The following is an 18739-nucleotide window of genomic DNA, read 5'->3' as shown; positions in this document are numbered from 1 at the left end:
AATTTGTTTTAAAAGTGTTCAGATTTGTAAAGTAATACTTACGTTTTCTTTTGTCTTGGTTGGCTCTGCCCCGCTCCGTTCGCCCTCGCTAACGTTCAGGCTCTCTCCGCTCCCCTGCCCTGCCCCCTATTTCCTCCCGCCCCCACTACCTCTGCATTTATAGTAATCACAGCCATGCCCACAGCTCACCCTCACATCACCTCCACCAATCACAGCTCCTCAAGTCATATCACATTATACCACAACAACTTGCTCCACACAAAATACTCCCAATCACTCTCATTCCCACTAGGCATTTTTTACATCACCCACACTACTTCCCCATCCACATATAGTGCAACCCTATAATTCCTATTTAGACCCCCCACCTAGAAATAACTTCAACTTTATAACCATGACTATCACGCAACTAAGTCTAGTCTGTCTTCTCATAATTCTTTACAACACCACAAGTTATCAGTCTAGCAATATCCCTAAACTTAGTAGCACAACACTGCATTATGCACTCTCGTATACAGACACCACACATTATAATAATATCTGCCCACAGTTATTCAATAACTACACAACGAACCAATTCAGGACTAAACACATATGCTGTCATTCCTACTCCAAAAAAACACAGTACTTTCTCACACTCCTCACCAAACTCCAACATCTGTATAACCATTTTAACTCCAGGCTCACCGTAAGTGGGAATATCCACCCAGACCCAAATCCATCCTGTCCAAGTCAAACTGCTCCAACACAAATGTCAGAACATAACATCCCCACTTTCTTCATCCCTGGGCAAATCAACAACAAATCTTAATATTAGAAGTATCAAAAATAAAATACCTGAACTCCAGGCCACAATAGCACACTACTCCCCAGACATAGTTGCTTTAACAGAAACCTGGCTAAATAAAAACATAGCTAACTCAGAAGTTCTCCCTACCGGCTACAATATCATTAGACAAGACAGACCACTTCGTAAAGGGGGTGGAACTGCCTTACTGTACAAGTCAAACTTAACTGTCCGTCAATTACTAAACTCCTACCCCTCTCCCAATAATTGGGACATACTTATCTCACAACTGCAACTTCACCCTAAAAAGGTCATCACCACAATTGTGATCTATATTCCACCTGGTAATACACCTGCTAGCCTTGAAGACTTCTTATCCTGGTGTTTTTCCACATACCCACAAGAAACCCTTATTCTGGGGGACTTCAACCTAGATTGGTTCACCTGTATATCAGAACCACCAAGTAATCTAATAAATCTCCATGGCTACCAGCAGCTAGTCCAAATTCCAACTAGATGTGATAAAAAATCTAAAAGGGAATCCATCCTTGACTGGGTCCTAACTAACAACCCCACATTGTACCCTCACACAGGCAGTCTCCAAGACACCTTAAGTGACCACAACATAATATACTTTATACATAGTAGAACAAGCATATGCAAAACCACTAACTATATATCCACTAGAAACACAAAAAAATTTCTCTCCTGAGGTCCTCAACACTTTACTCTGTAACTGTGACTGGACCCCCCTAAAAACCCTCCCACTTGACCAGGCTGTAGCATATTTCAACAAAACATTTCTACAACACCTAGACACTGTCGCTCCATTGCGCAAAATCAAGGTTAGAACCTCTACAAACCCCTGGTTCAGTAAAGAAACCAAATAAATCCTCAAGTCCAGAGACACTGCCTGGCTTTACTATCAAAAGAACAAAGAAACACAAAGCCTAACTAAGTACCAAGAACTGCACAACCGTGCAAAAAATGCATTAGGCTGGACAAAAAATCCTACTACACAACATTACAAACTAAATACCAACACAACCCGCAAAAATTTTGGAAAAATGTAAACCAGCTACTAAAATCCACCCAAAAGGCTACCCCCAAACCAACCACCCCTGACACTAAAGTTCCCATTGAAACACAATTCAACTCCCACTTTGTGAACTCAATTCTATCCTTAGTATCACAGGACAGTTCCTTCCTCACTAACCCCCAACACAAATAACGCTAATACAAGCTTTACCCTCAAAACAGTTTCCACCACTTCAATCAAAAGCATGCTCTCCAAACTAAAAACCTCATCAACAGCAGCCGACCTACTCTCCAGGTATTTCTTGAAACTCACAGCAGATGCTATTGCTATCCCAGTCTCCACTCTCATAAACAGATCAATTGTTGAAAACTATGTGCCCAAACTCTGTTACACCCATACATAAAGGCGGGACCTCCACTGAACTTAATAACTACAGACCCATTGTTTTACTCTCCCCCCTGGCCAAAATCCTAGAAAAATGCATCCATACCCAGATGCTAAACTGTCTCCTAGACAGCAACATCCTACTCAGCATGGTTTCAGACCTGCCCATAGTACCACTACAGCCCTCCTCTGCTTCACAGACACAGTAAACCGTCTAAAAAATGAAGGCCTACAAGTGTCAACTCTATTTTTGGATATGTCCAAAGCATTTGACACAGTCTCACACCAAATCCTGCTAAACAAACTAAACCAATATCATCTATCAAATTCCACTCTTACATGGTTCCAAAGCTACTTAACTGACAGGTACCAAGTTGTGAAATGGGAAAATTCTCTCTCCCCAGCTGCCTATAACTATAGGAGTCCCACAGGGTTCTATCTTAGGACCACTACTATTGACAGTCTTCACAAATGACCTCCATACCTCCAAACAGCATGCATCTATAATTCAGTATGCAGATGACACTATCTTAATCTGTGCTGCACAAACATTCCCACCCTCCTGCAAACAACTCAACTAGCATTCTCTGATGTTGAAAACTACCTTACCAAAGCCCAACTTATCCTCAAACCAAAGAAAACTCAGCTCATGATTATAACCAGTTCTAACAAAAACACTAACAGTCAATTCACTATCTACTCCACTAATGCTACTCCAATTGCTCCAGCGGCACAGGCTAAGCTATTGGGAATAACCATAGACTCCCACCTAAAATTTGATAGTCATCACAACTTAACTATTAAAAAAGTACATGCCAAACTGGGGTCGCTCTACCGTATCAAACCATTTCTTACCAACAACACAAGATCAGCCATTGCTCGCTCCCAACTTCTATCCACCCTACTCTATGCATCTCCCATTCTGACTAATCTCAACAAAACTGAACTAAGCAAAATGGAAGCCTGCTATAATAGAACTGCCCACTTTGCTGCAAATTGCTCATATAGAACTCATCACTGTACTGCTTTGAGACAGCTCCACTGGCTTGAACTGCCCAACCTCCTAACCTACAATCAGCTCTGCCGCTGTCATTCTATCTGTTACCTCCCCAATAAGTGTCCTGCCCTCAAAAACCTAGTACAACATCACTCAGCCAAAAGGCCTCTTAGATCATCAAGCAAACTACTACTAGAAGTCACCAACAGCTACAATAGCTTTGGAGATGCACTATATAGTAGTTCAGTGGCTAAAAAATGGAACTCTGTCCCTACAAGCATACTAAACACATCATCCAAAGCCTCCTTTAAATACTTCATCAGGCAACACCTCAAGGAAAGTTGGCAGTGCCATGATTGCTCCCCAGGCTAGTGAAAGCGGATAACACATACATACAAAATCTAGAGCACTTGATAATAGTTTTTAATCTTACTCACAAACACTGGCTAATCTACAATGTATGTACTGCACCTGTGTACTATGTATGATGTTCCAAATTTCAGCTGTACACCACAAATCTATTAATTACCTTTATTTTTAAAATCAGTATTTTTTGTTTGTTCTCTCCACTGTAACTGTTTATGTGCCGCATACCACTGTAAAAACATGTCTCTTGTAATTTGTGTGTATACTGATCATGTCTAAATAACTAAATGTATCTGTAATTTTTCTTTGTGGAGCTTTTCTCCATGGGCCTCTGCTGAAAAAGGGCCTTTTCGGCTCAGTCAGACACCCCTGGTTAACAAATGTAAAATAAAATAAAAATAAATAAATAAAATAAAAGTTATTCAACATATTCTCCCTGAAGTTCAACACACTTGGCACATCGTGTCTGAAATTTCTGTAACCCAGCCAAAACTGTCTGAAGTGTGGTCACTGAACTACTGCAATCATCTCTGAATCAATAGGAAATTGCCACACTGTCAAACTCTTTTTAAGGTTTGTAAACAGGAAATAGTCATGTGGAGCAAGATCTGTTGAATAGGGTGGATGGTCTATGCACTCAAACCCCAATTTAATCAAAACATCCATTGTTTTGCTAGCCTTGTGAACAGGTGCATTGTCTTGCAAAAAGAGAACCGCTTTCCATAGCTTCCCTCTCCTTCTTTTCTTTGAATGCCTCCTTTAATCAGCACAGCAAGTTACAGTAGTATTCTGCATTAACTATTTGGCCCCCTTGGAAGATAGTGGGTCATTATAACACCTTCCTGATCCACAAACACTGTTGCCATGGCCTTTCCTTCTGACTTTTGGGTCTTGAATTTCTTTGGCCTTGGTGAACCTGAGTGCCGCGATTGCATGGACTTTTGTTTTGTCTTAGGATCATAGTGGCGTTACCATGTCTCATCTACAGTAACTAGTCATTCCAAAAAGTTGTCACCAGCTCAACAACAATGCTGCAAAATCAACTTAGAAGTTTCCACTCAGACATCTTTTCTCGATGGCATTCAAACATTTGGGCACCCACTTGCCTTACAGCTTCTGCATACCCAGCTGCTCATGGATTATAAACCCAACACATTCCCTGGATATGTGTATTGTCTCAGCAATTGTTTTAGCCCAGTGATGGCGAACCTATGGTGCATGTGTCAAAGGTGACATGCAATGACATTTTGGGTGACACACCAGCATTAACAACACTCAAGTTACTAAAGAAACTGAATGAACAAAAATGCAAGAAATATGTGACCCTGTACTTATCTATTAAAGCTCAGCAACAAAAAAAGTCATTAATTGATAATCAAATGCAATGTGTTCCATATTTTTTCAGTTCAATTCAAAGTTGCTGTTAAAAGTAAGGTTGTTTTTTGCTGTACTATTTTAGGCTCCGTTGTCGGTGAGCATATTGTTTTCCCTATTGTAAGTCACTGATCCTTCTTTTACTTTTATAATACTTAACAGCACACATGAGTGGATTGGATTTTTTTAAATAAATGAATATGTAAAAAATTGTTTCTCTTATGTTTGGTGTGGGAGTGACATGCCAGCAGAGTCACAATAGGCATTTTCCGAATTTTTGACACATGGAGCCCAAAAGGTTCGCCATCGCTATTTTAGCCAGTATTCACAGATCTGTCAAAATCACGTCATGGACATGGTCAACAGTTTCAGGACTTGGCACCATTTGAGGCCTTGCCAGACCTTGCTGCCTCTTCAGTATCAAAATCTCCATGCTGAAAGTTTGCACAACACCTCTGCACAGTTGAATAAGAAGGGCACTTGTCACCCAAAGTTTGCATCATTCATTCAGTTCATGATGGCTCAAAGTTCCATACTTGAAAGTTCCCAACTTTTTGTTGACCTGGTTCAATCAGTGATCTGAAACTATGTCAAAACATAGCGTTATGATTCTGCAAATTGGCACTTTACAAGATTAAATAACCCTCTTTTCACCTACAGAGGCAAAATAATGCTTAGAATTTAGAAAGTTGGTTGGGCTTAGAACATTTCAGCACCCACTCATCCATTTGGGGCTAGTTGTTCTGTGATTCTGCAATATTGTGTGAGTTACTATCCTGTGTTCTTTATTCCTCTATCAAGGTTAATTTATCAGCCATTTCAACATGTCTACCCATGGATCCTTCTCTCAATGCAGTCTCATGTCAAAATGTTTTTGAAAGCGGTTTTGCATACATAAGAGGCCTGAAAGAAAACTGGTGGCCTGTCTTTGGGATCTTAATTTTTGTTAGAGAAGCTAACTCTTGCTCCATTTGAGTTAGCTAATCTGGCTAACTTGAGGCTCTTAACATAGAAAACAGCTTTACTGATGCTTGCACCTCTGCAAGAAGAGTATCTGAGATGCAAGCTCTTATGCTGAGTCAACCCTATCTCATTTTCTAAAAGGACATATTTTCTTTGAGAATTTATCCTTCTTTTATGCCTAAAGTAGTATCCAAGTTTTCTTTAATCCAAATTATCCATCTCCCCATTTCTTTCGTGAACAAAGAAATGAGGAAGAAAGGATACTCCATCCCTTAAATCTTCATAGACAACTAAGGTTTTATCATGACAGAACTAAGTCTTTCAGATCTTTGGATCAATTGTTAATTTCTTCTGAAGATAAGAAGGGACAACCTGCATCAGGCTGTTTCCAAATGGTTGCCTAAGCCTATTACCTTTTGCTGTACTCACCATAACAAAACGTTTCCAGGCAGGGTCAAGGCCCACTCCACCAGGGCTTTGGCTTAATCCATGGCTTGTACATACTTTTACAAAACACTATAAACTCAATTCTTTGTCTAAGTCCAAATCTGACTTTGCTAGGACCATTCTACAGGAGATCCTGGACACTTCTTCCATCTCCCAAATGTAGTTTGCCATAGTGGTTTAGTGTATGAGACTGCTGTACAGCTTTTTATTGGTGCATATTTTATCTTGTGAATGTCATAGCAGTGTAACTGATATGGTAGGCAGTGGTTTTGGATAAAAAACGGATTGATAAGGTAAAATATACCAGCATTTTTGTACACTTTTATGCAGATATTAATAAATATTAGCAAAGAAAAGAAATCACATGTTTCTATGACTGCTTTTAATAACCGTCTTTTATTGCAGATTCTAGCAAGTAAGAAGAGTCTGTTCTTTGGTGGAAACTCTGCCTCTATGATTGACTATATGGTGTGGCCTTGGTTTGAACGATTTGAAGTCTTTTCCGTAACACAGTAAGATATCCAAGTCCAAAGTTTTTTGAGTTTTAACAGTAGATTATATAATTCATGGAACATGCAAAATAAAGATTTTTGTGGCTTTCCACTTCATGCTGCTTTCATCATTTTATATTTGTGGCACAGTAAATTCAGCATTAACTGCTCTCTGAGTTTAAAAGTGTCATCACTAATGTATTTTAAATTAACAAGGTCGGGAAGAATGTCAGTCAGGAACAAATTGAGGAAGTATTTCTTGCAGGAGTGGTAACTATGTATAGTGGTCTTCCTTGTAAGATTTTTTGTGGTTCTCTCCTACCTTGCCTTAAACTATTCTTCTCTGACTAATCGATCATTAGCATGCGTCTTCATATGCTCCAAGTGACTGAGGCCATTATGCTTGGCATGACAGCTGGCCAGGACGTATCAGCTTGCCAGAATTGTAGGGACACCTGTGAGGCTGGAAGCAAATCCTTCACATTTAATTTTGATGCATTTGCCAAGAGCAGAGAGAATAACCGAATGGGGAGGGAAGTCTCATGATATATTTGTGATCCACTCAACAGATATATCACATTTTTAGAGGAAAACCAGGAAAATTAGGAAGTTAAGTGACTTACTGAAGGTTGTTCACTGGGCAGGTGAAGTTTCATAAGATCAAAGGAATTGCACTGCAGTTAAGCCATGAGGCCATTTCTGCCTTGCCAGTACCCACCCTTAGGCGTTGCCTCCCCTATCACAGAGGGCCAAGCCAGTCATACCAGGGGTGATTTTATGAATACCCATCCCAATTGCCAAGCTTCTTTTTAAAGGCAGGCAGTGCATCATGCTACTTAACTTGGAGAGAAAGCCTGTTCCAGAGAAGAGGCTGACATTGTGTAATAAATCTATCCCTCCCCCATAGTTTTATTTGTTGGAGTAGATTTAGTTCTCTGGCCTTAATGTTAGCTGGACTGTTTGATTTATGGAGTTATTAGAGTTCTTGGACTACTAAAGCTCTTATAATAATTGATGTCATTTCTCATTTTCCTAAGAAAGGTACAGGTTATCCCTATGAACCTGAGTATAGAGATGAAGCCTCCAATCTTTTTTAGTAGTTCTCTTCTTTTAAAACTATGATATTTTTAGTTACAAACCTCGGGGTTCTTTCCAGTTACCTAATACACTTAGGTAAATCCTAAAGGGGATGTTCTACTCAGTGATGGGTCTAAGTGCAGACTACAAGGAGGTGAGGACATCATTTGATCTAGAAGAAATACCTTTTCCTATGAGCTCTGCAAGTTAAAAGCATTTCCTAGCCACTGCTGCAACGTGATGGACAAACATGAGAGCTATCCACTCATGTACCTCGGCCTCTCATTACATATTAATTTTGAAGTGGTGTATTATCTATGTCATAAGCTAGCGCTAGGAGTTTTTATCAGATACTGCAATGTTGCACTTTTTGGTGTTTAGTCTGAGCTCATTTTTGTACACCAGTTATTAAATGTAAGCTCCAGTTGGAGTGCTGTATGTCAGAGGAGAACTTGACAACGACTCACAGCTTGCAATCATCTGTGAACTTTGCTAACTAGAGCTCCATGTTTGACAAGTGAAGATCTAAGTAGATACCAAATAGCAGAGGTTCCAGCACAGATACCTGAGGAAGTCCACGGGTCACCTTCAAGTTCTCAGAGGATGCACACCCTACTCTCACTGTGCAAGTCTTGTTCATAAGCCATTTGGTTATTCACTAAACCACATACGGGCCAATTTGGAGCTCCTTCATCTTGTTTAATATAGTTGCATGAGGTATGGTATTGAATGCCTTGGGAAGGTCAAGGTACACTATGTGGACAGCTTGCACACAGTCCACAGCCTAAGTAACTCTCTAGGATCTATGTCAAATAAACGAACGCTTGAAATGTCGAACGTCATATGGTCGAGACCACATGATCGACATTTCAAGAGTTCGAAGGTTGATTTTTAACGGCGCCATACGATGCAGAATGGGAGAATTTCCCTTACCAGCTCTGAAGTGCAGTCTCGGAGTTGGTATATTTAAGTAGGGGGGTGTGGGGGGTGCAGGGGGGCTTGCCCCCCTGCTCGCACCGTTAAGATATGTTTTTCTTTTATTTGTTGTTTTTTTTTTATGTATTCACACTTTCAAATATCGACCATATGTTATCGAACATATGGTAGTCGACATTTTGAAAGTTCGAATATATAACATAGACCTACCCTCTAAAAGAAGTTTGCAAGATTCATTAAATGGGATCCACCCTTGACAAAGACACACTGCTGGGGGTTGAGCATAAGATTTTCGATATCATAGTTAATTAGGTTAGTTCACCAAGCTCCATCCACCAATTGCATCATATTTTTAGAGGAAAACCAGGAAAATTAGGAAGTTAAATAACTGACTTGTGGTTGTTCAGTGGGCATGTGGAGTTTCTTTGGATCTTAGGAATTACGTTCCATGGATTTGCATATAATATTCATTAGGCGAGGTAGTTCATAGGGTCAGTGGTGGGGTCATCCTTGTGAACTGGTATCACAACAGCTGTGCCCTCTCTCATGCAACAAAGCCAGTTGGTAGGCTCAGGATAAAGAGTTTAAGGAGTGGGGCTCTCCAGTGCTTATTTAGTGCAATTAATTAGGCATGTCAGGCCCCATGATGAGGTATTTGTTTTTGGAGTACCTTCAGCATATATTCTTTAATGATGGTTGGTGGCTTGAGTCCAGCAAGGATAATGAAATAAATGTTTATGTAGTGAAGTTAGCACTAAATATATTTGCCAAGTATGTTGGCAGTATCCACGGGACTGGAGTATATAGTATCACTATGAATAAGCTCTTTGCAAAGTCAGGTGTTAATTCTTTTTTTTCCTGACATAACTGATAAAGGTTTTGTAGTAGTCTTTGACTTCTGTATCTAGTCTTAGTTCATGTGATGCCTTTGCTTTTTCTTATGTCCTTTTTTGTTTATTTTCTAGCTGTTTGATGTTCTCCTTAATTTGGGGGTCATTTGTTCTGCTATATAGGTGTATTCCCCATTCTGAAGTGGTATCTATTTGGGTAGCATCTCAACCTCTTAAGAGATTTCATGTTGCTGTAAACAAATCTAGGGCTATTCCCTACCACTTCCTTGATATGATCATCCACTACTAATACTGACCAAAATTTCTTATATATTTCTACAGCCTGTTTTACATTACTCGAATATAGAACAGGCATTCTCAATATGGCAGCTATGCTACCCGAAGAATTTTGAAAGCAACTCAGATTGTTTGTAACAAGTCTATTTTTCTGTGACTGTTTAGATGTATCAGGACAGTTTGTTCATCCAGACTTTAAAAAGGTGTTTAGGTTTAAAGTGGCAGCTACTTGTGACTCCATGTACTTGGTTAACATGCCAGTCATTTTACATAGGTAAAACTGATAGGTGTTTAAAAGACAGAATGAGAGAGCATTTTTATGATATCATCATCTTCTTTCGGCTGTTCCCGTTAGGGGTCGCCACAGCAGATCACCTGTTTCCATTTCTTCCTGTCCTCTACATCTTGCTCTGTCACACCAACCACCTGCATGTCCTCTCTCACCACATCCATAAACCTTATCTTAGGCCTTCCTCTTTTCCTGTTACCTGGTAGCTTCATGCTTTGCATCTTTTTCTCAATATACTCAGCATCCCTCCTCAGCACATGTCCAAACCAACGTAATCTTGCCTCTCTGGCTTTGTCTCCAAACCTTCCAACCTGGGCTGACCCTCTTATATACTTATTCCTAATCCTGTCCACCCTTGTCACACCCAGTGCAAATCTTAACATCTTTAACATTGCCACATCCAGCTCAAACTCCTGCCTTTTTGTCAGTGCCACTGTCTCCAACCCATATAACATAGCTGGTCTCACTACTCTCTTGTAGACCTTCCCTTTCACTCTTACAGGTACTCGTCTGTCACAAATCACTCCTGACACTCTTCTCCACCCACTCCATCCTGCCTGTACTCTCTTCTTCACCTCTCTTCCACACTCACCGTTACTTATTTTTATTTTTTATTTTACATTTGTTGACCGGGATAGTCCGACTGGATGCATGTCCATTTTCAGCGGTAGATCAAACTTGGTTACTCTGAACTATTGACCCCAAGTATTTAAACTCATAGGTTCATACTAGGCTATCTGCCCTAGGGCATTTATAAGCCTAGCCAGAGTGTGTTTGGCTTTTGCCACCCATTTTAAATGAATTTTGCTATGCCCTTTTTTGAGGTTAGTATACTGTGCCTCTGTCTAACAGTGACACAGAAGTGATACCCGGGGTAAACCTACGATCTCCCATCCACTCATCAAGATTCCTCTTGAAGAGAGTCAATGAGGGACTCTGCCTAACCTGGACTGGGATTTTATTCCAGAGTGAAGGGAGCCTTTGCGTTATGAATCTGTCCCTCCAGCATGTCCTATTTATTTCAGTGCTGAGGTTCAAGTCTCTTGAGCGCATAGCTCGATGGGATTTGGATTTTCTGAGGTGCAGCATGTCCATTAATTCCGGGTTGGACATGGCTTTATATGTCAGGCACAGATCGCCTCTGAGCAGGCGGTATGCCACTGAGTAGAGCTGGAGTTTCTTTAACCGGGCAGCATATGGCATCTGCTTGAGCCTTTGATCCTCTTGGTGAGGTACTTTTGGGGTCTTTCCAGTTGCTGCAGGTGTCTGGGAAGGTACATCCCAAAAGGGGCAGTGTACTCAATTATGGGCCTGATGAGGGATGAGTAAAGAGGCACGATGACCTCACCTGATTTAGATGTGAATCCCTTCATGATTAGGTGGGCTATATAAAATGTTTTTCTAACCACTTTGGCCACGTGGTTTTCAAATGAGTGATTGCTATCAACTTGGGTCCCCAGGTCCCTAATTACTTCTTCCGTACTTAATGGATTACCACCTGTGTGGTAATTTGTGGGCACTTTGTTTTTGCCAAAGAGGATGACTATACACTTTTTGGCGTTTAGCTTGAGGCCATGGCTCTGGCACCAGTTGTCTGTTTCTATGAGGCCCTTTTGTAGGATGCTTGTGTCGGCTGGAGAGTCGATTATGGCGCCTAGTTTGCAGTCATCTGCGAACTTGGTCAGCCACAGACCTTCCGTGTTGGCCTGTACCTCCGAGAAATATATACCGAACAAGAGAGGTCCCAGGACGCCACTTGTAACTGGTTTGGAGTCTGACATGGCTCCAGCAATTCTAACCATGTGGGTTCTGTCCTTGAGCCAGTTTGCAACCCATCTAGTGACATAGGGGTTTATATTTAAGCTGGTGAGCTTATCTATAATGCCCGAGTGGGGTATTGTATCGAAGGCTTTTGCGAGGTCCAGGTAGGCTGTGTGGACCACCTTCCCCTCGTCAATGGCCTTGGTGACTATTTCAAAGAAATCAACCAGGTTTAAGAGGCAGGATCTGCCCTTAACAAAGCCAAACTGGGTAGGATCCAGTGTCTATAGGTCCCCAATATCTTTATTTATGAGGTCCATGATGATCCTTTCCATAGCTTTGCAAACCAAGCTAGTCAGGCTTATGGGGCGATAGTTTCCAGGATCCGTTGAGGCACCACCTTTGTGGAGAGGGACCACTGTTGCTGTACACCACTCTTTGGGTACATATCCTGTAGTAAGGCTGAGATTGAACAGTAGTTTTATGTTTGGGTTTAGCTCTTCTTGGAGTTCATGTAGGACGCAGCCCGGGACACCGTCTGGTCCCATTGATGCTGTGTTTTTTGCTTTGGATAGGGCAGCTCTTACCTGAGCATCTGGGATGTCAGGGGGGCAGCACTCTGCTGGGATAGATATTTGCTCTTTTGGTGGGGGGGGGGGAGTTTGCGCTGAACCTGTCAGCTAGGATGTTGGCAATGTCTGTGGGTTTGGTGTATTTTTTGTCATTTTGGACTAATTCTGAGCATATCTGGGAATTCCCACCCAGGTTCCTAACATAACTAAAGAAAGCCTTGTGATTATCCTTAGTGTCCTGTGCAATTTTTCTCTCGAAGCTGGCCTTAGACGATTTTATGAGTGCCCGTAGTTTTTTGCTAATGCTGATCAGAAATGCCTTCCCTTTTTGGGATTTTGCTCTATCATGTAGTAGCTTCCTCCTTTTATTGTATAGTTTGTTTATGTCTGGGGTCCAGCAGACAGGACGCCTACCTTTGGAGGATTGGGTCTTGGTTTTATTTGGGATTGCATGATCCATGCATTCCTGAAGGTGTTTATAGAATGCGTTTATAAAGGATTCTGCGGTCTGGGCCGTATTTTCCACAGGTCCGGGGGCTTTGAAGGATTCCACCTCGGTTTTGAGGAGTGTGAAATTTGCTTTAGAGAAGTTTTTCACTGTGGTTTTCTGGGCAGTGGGTGGGTTCGGGATGTGAATATCCTGTGAAATTAGTTTATAGTCTGATCTTACCAGTGAGGGATACACTTCTGTTCTGCAGCATAGAGCCCCCATGTTGGTGATGATCAGGTCCAGTATGTTTTCCCCTCTTGTGGGAGTGGTAACAAGTTGTTCCATAGCATTTGAGTTTATAAATTCTAGGAACCTTTGGGCTAGGGTGTTGGAGCTAGAGTAATGCTCCCAGTCTGTGTTTGGGTAGTTGAAGTCGCCCAATATAATGGTGTTTGGAGAGACCTTCATATTTTCCAGTGTTCTCAGGAAGGCCGAGTGGGGTTCCTGGGTTTGGGAGGGTGGTCTGTAGCAGGCTATAAACTGGAAGGCAGTTTTACCCACTGTTAGTTGCACATGGATAGTCTCTGATGCTTCGTGCTGTGCCACCAACCTGGAGGTGTGGGTATCTTTGACGAATATTGATACTCCCCCTCCTTTTGTCCTTCGGTCCAAGTTTTGGGGCCGAAAAGCATGGTATGAGGTATAACCTGGTAGTGCTGGGGTGCTCTCGGGAGCCTTGAACCAGGTTTCTGTTACTGCACAGATATCGATGTTCTCCATGCTAAGGAGAGTTTTGAGTGCATGCATCTTAAGGTTTAGACTTCTGGCGTTGAGCAGCATTACTCTTAGTTTCTTATCCCTTGTGATACCTATGGAGGTGGGTTTGTCTTTTGAGCCTTGCCTAAAAAAGGCACTATGGGGGTGGCAAGAGCCTTTGCCAATATCCGAAAGCCCAGGGGTGACAGGTGCAAGCCTTCCCTAGCGAAGCATCGTGGCTTGTCGAGCATGTCATCCCAGGCTGACAGGCATTGGATCCCTTTTGAATGACACCATCCACCAATGACATCATCCACCTTTGCCACCTCTACAGCTTGCATCCTCACCACTCCTCTATCCTCCCTCTCATTCACACACATATATTCTGTCTTAGTCCTGCTGACCTTCATTCCTCTTCTCTCCAGAGCATATCTCCATCTCTCCAGGGTTTCCTCCACCTGTTCCCTATTCTCACTATAGATCACAATGTCATCTGCAAACATCATAGTCCACGGGGACTCCTGTCTGATCTCATCTGTAAACCTGTCCATCACCATTGCAAATAAGAAAGGGCTCAGAGCTGATCCTTGATGTAACCCCACCTCCACCATAAACGCATCCATCACTCCCACAGCAGACCTCACCGCTGTCACACTACCCTCGAACATATCCAGTACCACTCTTACATACTTCTCTGACGCTCCCGACTTCCTCATACAATACCACAACTCCTCTCTAGGCACCCTGTCATATGCTTTCTCTAAGTCTACAAAAACACAATGCAACTCCTTCTGACATTCTCTGTACTTTTCCATCAACACTCTCAGAGCAAACATCGCATCTGTAGTGCTCTTTCCCGGCATGAAACCATACTGCTGATCACTAATCATCACATCCCTTCTTAACCTAGCTTCCACTACTCTTTCCCATAACTTCATGCTGTGACTGATCAATTTAATCCCTCTGTAGTTACTACAGCTATGCATGTCACCCTTATTCTTAAAAATTGGTACCAAAACACTTTTTCTCCATTCCTCAGGCATCCTCTCACTTTCCAAGATTTCATTAAACAATCTGGTTAAAAACTCCACTGCCATTTCACCTAAACACCTCCATGCTTCCACAGGTATGTAATCTTGACCAACAGCCTTTCCATTCTACATCCTCTTCATAGCTATCCTTACTTCCTCCTTGCTAATCCATTGTACTTCATGATTCACTATCCCTACATCACCCAACCTTCTCTCCTTCTCATTCTCTTCATTCATCAACCCCTCAAAGTACTCTTTCCATCTCCTCAACACACACTCTTCACTTGTGAGTATGTTTTCCCTCATTATCCTTTATCACCTTTACCTGCTGCACATCTTTCCTAGCTCTGTCCCTCTATCTAGCCAATTGGTACAGGTTCTTTTCTCCCTCCTTAGTGTCCAACCTTTCATACAACTCTTCATATGCCTTATCCTTAGCCTTCGCCACCTCTCTCTTTGCCATGCACCTCATCTCCTTATACTCCTGTCTACTTTCTTCATCTCTCTGACAATGCCACTTCTTCTTCGCCATCCTCTTTCTCTGTATACTCTCCAGTACTTCCTCATTCAACCACCATGTCTCCTTGTCATCCTTCCTCTGTCCAGATGTCATCCCAAGCACCTTTCTAGCCATCTCCCTTACTAGCTCTGCTGTAGTTACCCAGCTATTTGGTAACTCTTCACTGCCACACAGTGCCTGTCTTAACTCATCCTGAACTCCACCTCACAATTACCCTTTTTCAATTTCCACCATTTGATCCTTGGTGCTGCCCTCACACTCCTCCTCCTCCTCTTAATCACCAACGTCATCCTACAAACCACCATCCTATGCTGCCTAACTACACTTTCCCCGGTCACCACTTTACAGTCTCCAATCTCCTTCAAACTGGCCCTCCTACATAAGATATAATCCACCTGTGTGCATCTTCCTCTACTCTTGTATGTCATCCTATGCTCCTCCCTCTTGTTAAAATACATATTCGCCACAGCCATGTCCATCCTTTTCACAAAATCCACTGCTATCTGAAATTCTGCATTCCTTTGCTTAACACCATTCCTACCCATCACATCCTCATCCCCTCTGTTCCCTTCACCAACATACCCATTGAAATCTGCTCCAATCACCACTCTCTCACCCTTGGGTACAGTCATCACCACTTCATCTAATTCACTCCAAAATTTTTCTATCTCATCCATTGCACACCCAACTTGTGGAGCATATGCACTAACATTCATCATTACACCATTTTTTCCACCTTTGTAAACATCACTCTATCCGACACTCTTTTCACCTCCAAATCACTCTTAAAATACTGTTCCTTCAGAATAACTCCTACACCATTTCTCCTGCCATCCACACCATGGTAAAACAATTTGAACCCACCTCCGATACACCTAGCCTTACTCCCCTTCCATCTGGTCTCCTGCACACACAATATACCAACCTTCCTTCTGTCCATCATATCAGCTAGCTCTCTCCCTGTACCAGTCATACTAACAACATTCAAAGTTCTGACCCTCACTACCACAGTCCTAGCCTTTCTCCTCTCTTCCTGCTTTCAGCCATGCCTTCCGCCTCTTCTCCTCCTTCGGCCAACAGTAGCCCAATTTCTGCCAGCACTCTGTTGGCTAACAGTACTGGTGGCGGTCGTTGTTAACCCAGGCCTTGACCGATCTGGTATGGAAATATTTACTGGTGTCCACATGAAATTATTTGGCAAAGTTTTACGACGGATGCCCTTCCTGACATAACCCTCCCCATTTATCCGGGCTTAGGACCGGCACAAAGAAATGTATGATATCAGGAGCCTAAATAAAACTAATGCCTTAGCTAGACACATTATTGAGAAGGGAATACACATCATTTTAAGTTCCTGGCTATAGAGAAGACTAGGCTAGATGGGAGACTGGGAAACATCAGGAACAGAACAGAGGTAATAGAAGCAAGGTGGATTATTAGACTGAAGGCTTATGCAGAGTAGGGTTTAAATGACAAGGTTCCCATTAGACCAGTTCTTAAGGCTAGACCTCAACGTATATAGTTATTTTTTTTAATTTTTCCCTTTTAGGGATGCCTTTTTTATATATTTCTTTCAATATATTCCTTTTATTAAGTAAGATAGGCTATTTTCATTCCATGTCATTTCTTTGTGCATGCCACTGTTTTATGTGTTTTAATGTGTTTAGATTAAATATTTGATTTGTTTTTATGCCTCTATTGCTGCTTTAAGTTTAACTTAACTAATTATTTAATGAGCCCATTAGAGCAGGAAGTGATGTAAGTGCTATTATAAAAGTGATGATTTTTAATCGTGGTTTAATGTCTAAGGAAGCAGTTGGTTTAACTGTGGAAGTGCTTACATTGTATAATAAAAGCTTTTTGGTTTGAATCTGGAACCATCGTGTTCTACTTTTCTTCTGTTTTTTGGATGTTTAATATATTGCACACCCCACATTAAATTGTGGTATTTATTATATTGCACACCCCCACATTACAAATTGTGACGTTTATTATATTGCACACCCCCACATTAACAATTGTGACGTTTATTATATTGCACATTCTCGCATTAAATTGTGATGTTTGTTATATTGCACACAGCACACCTCCACATTAAACTGGGATGTTTATTATACTGCACACCCCCACATTAAATTGGAATGTTTATTATATTGCACACCCCCACATTTAGCTGGGATATTTATATGGTAGCTTCTTACTCATGTTTATTGAGATGTACATTATTACCAGAGGTTTATCTGAGGCTTTTCATGCCATTATTTTACATTTTTTTAATATTTCTGTGTCTCTCATGTCTTCTTTCTACTTGTTTTCTCCTTTGGTCTGTGCCCTGTAAATGCATTTTGTTGTTGTCATTACATTTTTTTTTGCTATAGTTATCTTTGCAGTGTAGGTTTTGAATTGAAGGCTATGACTGGGTTTTATGAAAAATCATAAGTAGCTTTTGTTCACTTTAGTGCTAAACACACTGAATCTGTGAAGAACAAGACCACACTATGCAAGGCAACAATACAAATATATAAATATGTTTATATTTGTTTGAAGGTCCTTCTGAGCATAGTCCTTTTTAATGGAGGCTCGAAGAGAAAAGTTGCATTAAAAAAAGATTTTACAAGCACGCACACACATGCACACACGCACATATGCACACACACACACACACACACACACACACACACACACAGCGTGACCTTTTGACCTGTATATTACATTTGACTAGACCTTGTATATTTTCAGTACATGCACACACTAAATAGAAGTATCCAAAACTTGACATTAAACGTATACACACATTATTATGTGCATCTCATGTTAGACAAATCAGCTTGACAAGAACTTTAAATACAAATCAGTAATGCCAGAAGCAGAATGCTTACCCTCTTCATAGTATTTACAGAAAGTGGGAGAAAGAAATGTACATGGATGGAGGATAAGAAATTAGAGAGACAGTATTAAGTAAGGAGCAAACAAAAAAGACCTTAGAAGAGGGCAGAGAATGGATAATAGGAAGTGCAGAATGCAGAAGCAAAAAAAAAAAAAAAAAAAGACATAGAAAAAAGGGAAGGAATATAGGAAACAGGACTGAATAAGAAAAGCTTAGTACATTAACATGGCATGTGGAGAAGAATGTGAAGGCATAGTCCTACAGCCATCATTGGAGACATGAGTACCTTGGGGCCAGACCAATATTTTACCCACTTTGGGGTTATTTAATTTTCCCCAGCTTTGAGATGTTGTGTACAAGGTAAGCACTGTAATGCTGATCCATCAAAATGTACTTGCATTCATTAACTCCAACAAGAAAAACTGGTAAAACTCAAACCAGGCTCCACGATGTGATAAGATCCACTTTGTTCACAACACCATCAGACATAAAATTAAAACCAGTA

At 41.3% G+C, this 18739-nt stretch overlaps 1 protein-coding gene across 1 annotated transcript in view; it reads left to right on the top strand.

Annotated features, from left to right (window-relative positions):
- Positions 1 to 18739, top strand: part of GSTO1 (glutathione S-transferase omega 1) — a 561581-nt gene that overhangs the window by 472479 nt on the left and 70363 nt on the right. The window contains exon 5 of the mRNA XM_044055949.1: positions 6763 to 6869. Coding sequence (XP_043911884.1) covers positions 6763 to 6869 — 107 coding nt within the window. The remainder of the gene's footprint in view (positions 1 to 6762; positions 6870 to 18739) is intronic.

Source organism: Protopterus annectens, chromosome 14.part0 (assembly GCF_019279795.1).
Source record: "Protopterus annectens isolate FY-2018-M chromosome 14.part0, PAN1.0, whole genome shotgun sequence".
Taxonomy (NCBI): domain Eukaryota; kingdom Metazoa; phylum Chordata; order Ceratodontiformes; family Protopteridae; genus Protopterus; species Protopterus annectens.
The sequence above is the reverse complement of the archived record's forward strand: the minus strand, read 5'-3'. Positions and strand labels throughout refer to the sequence as shown.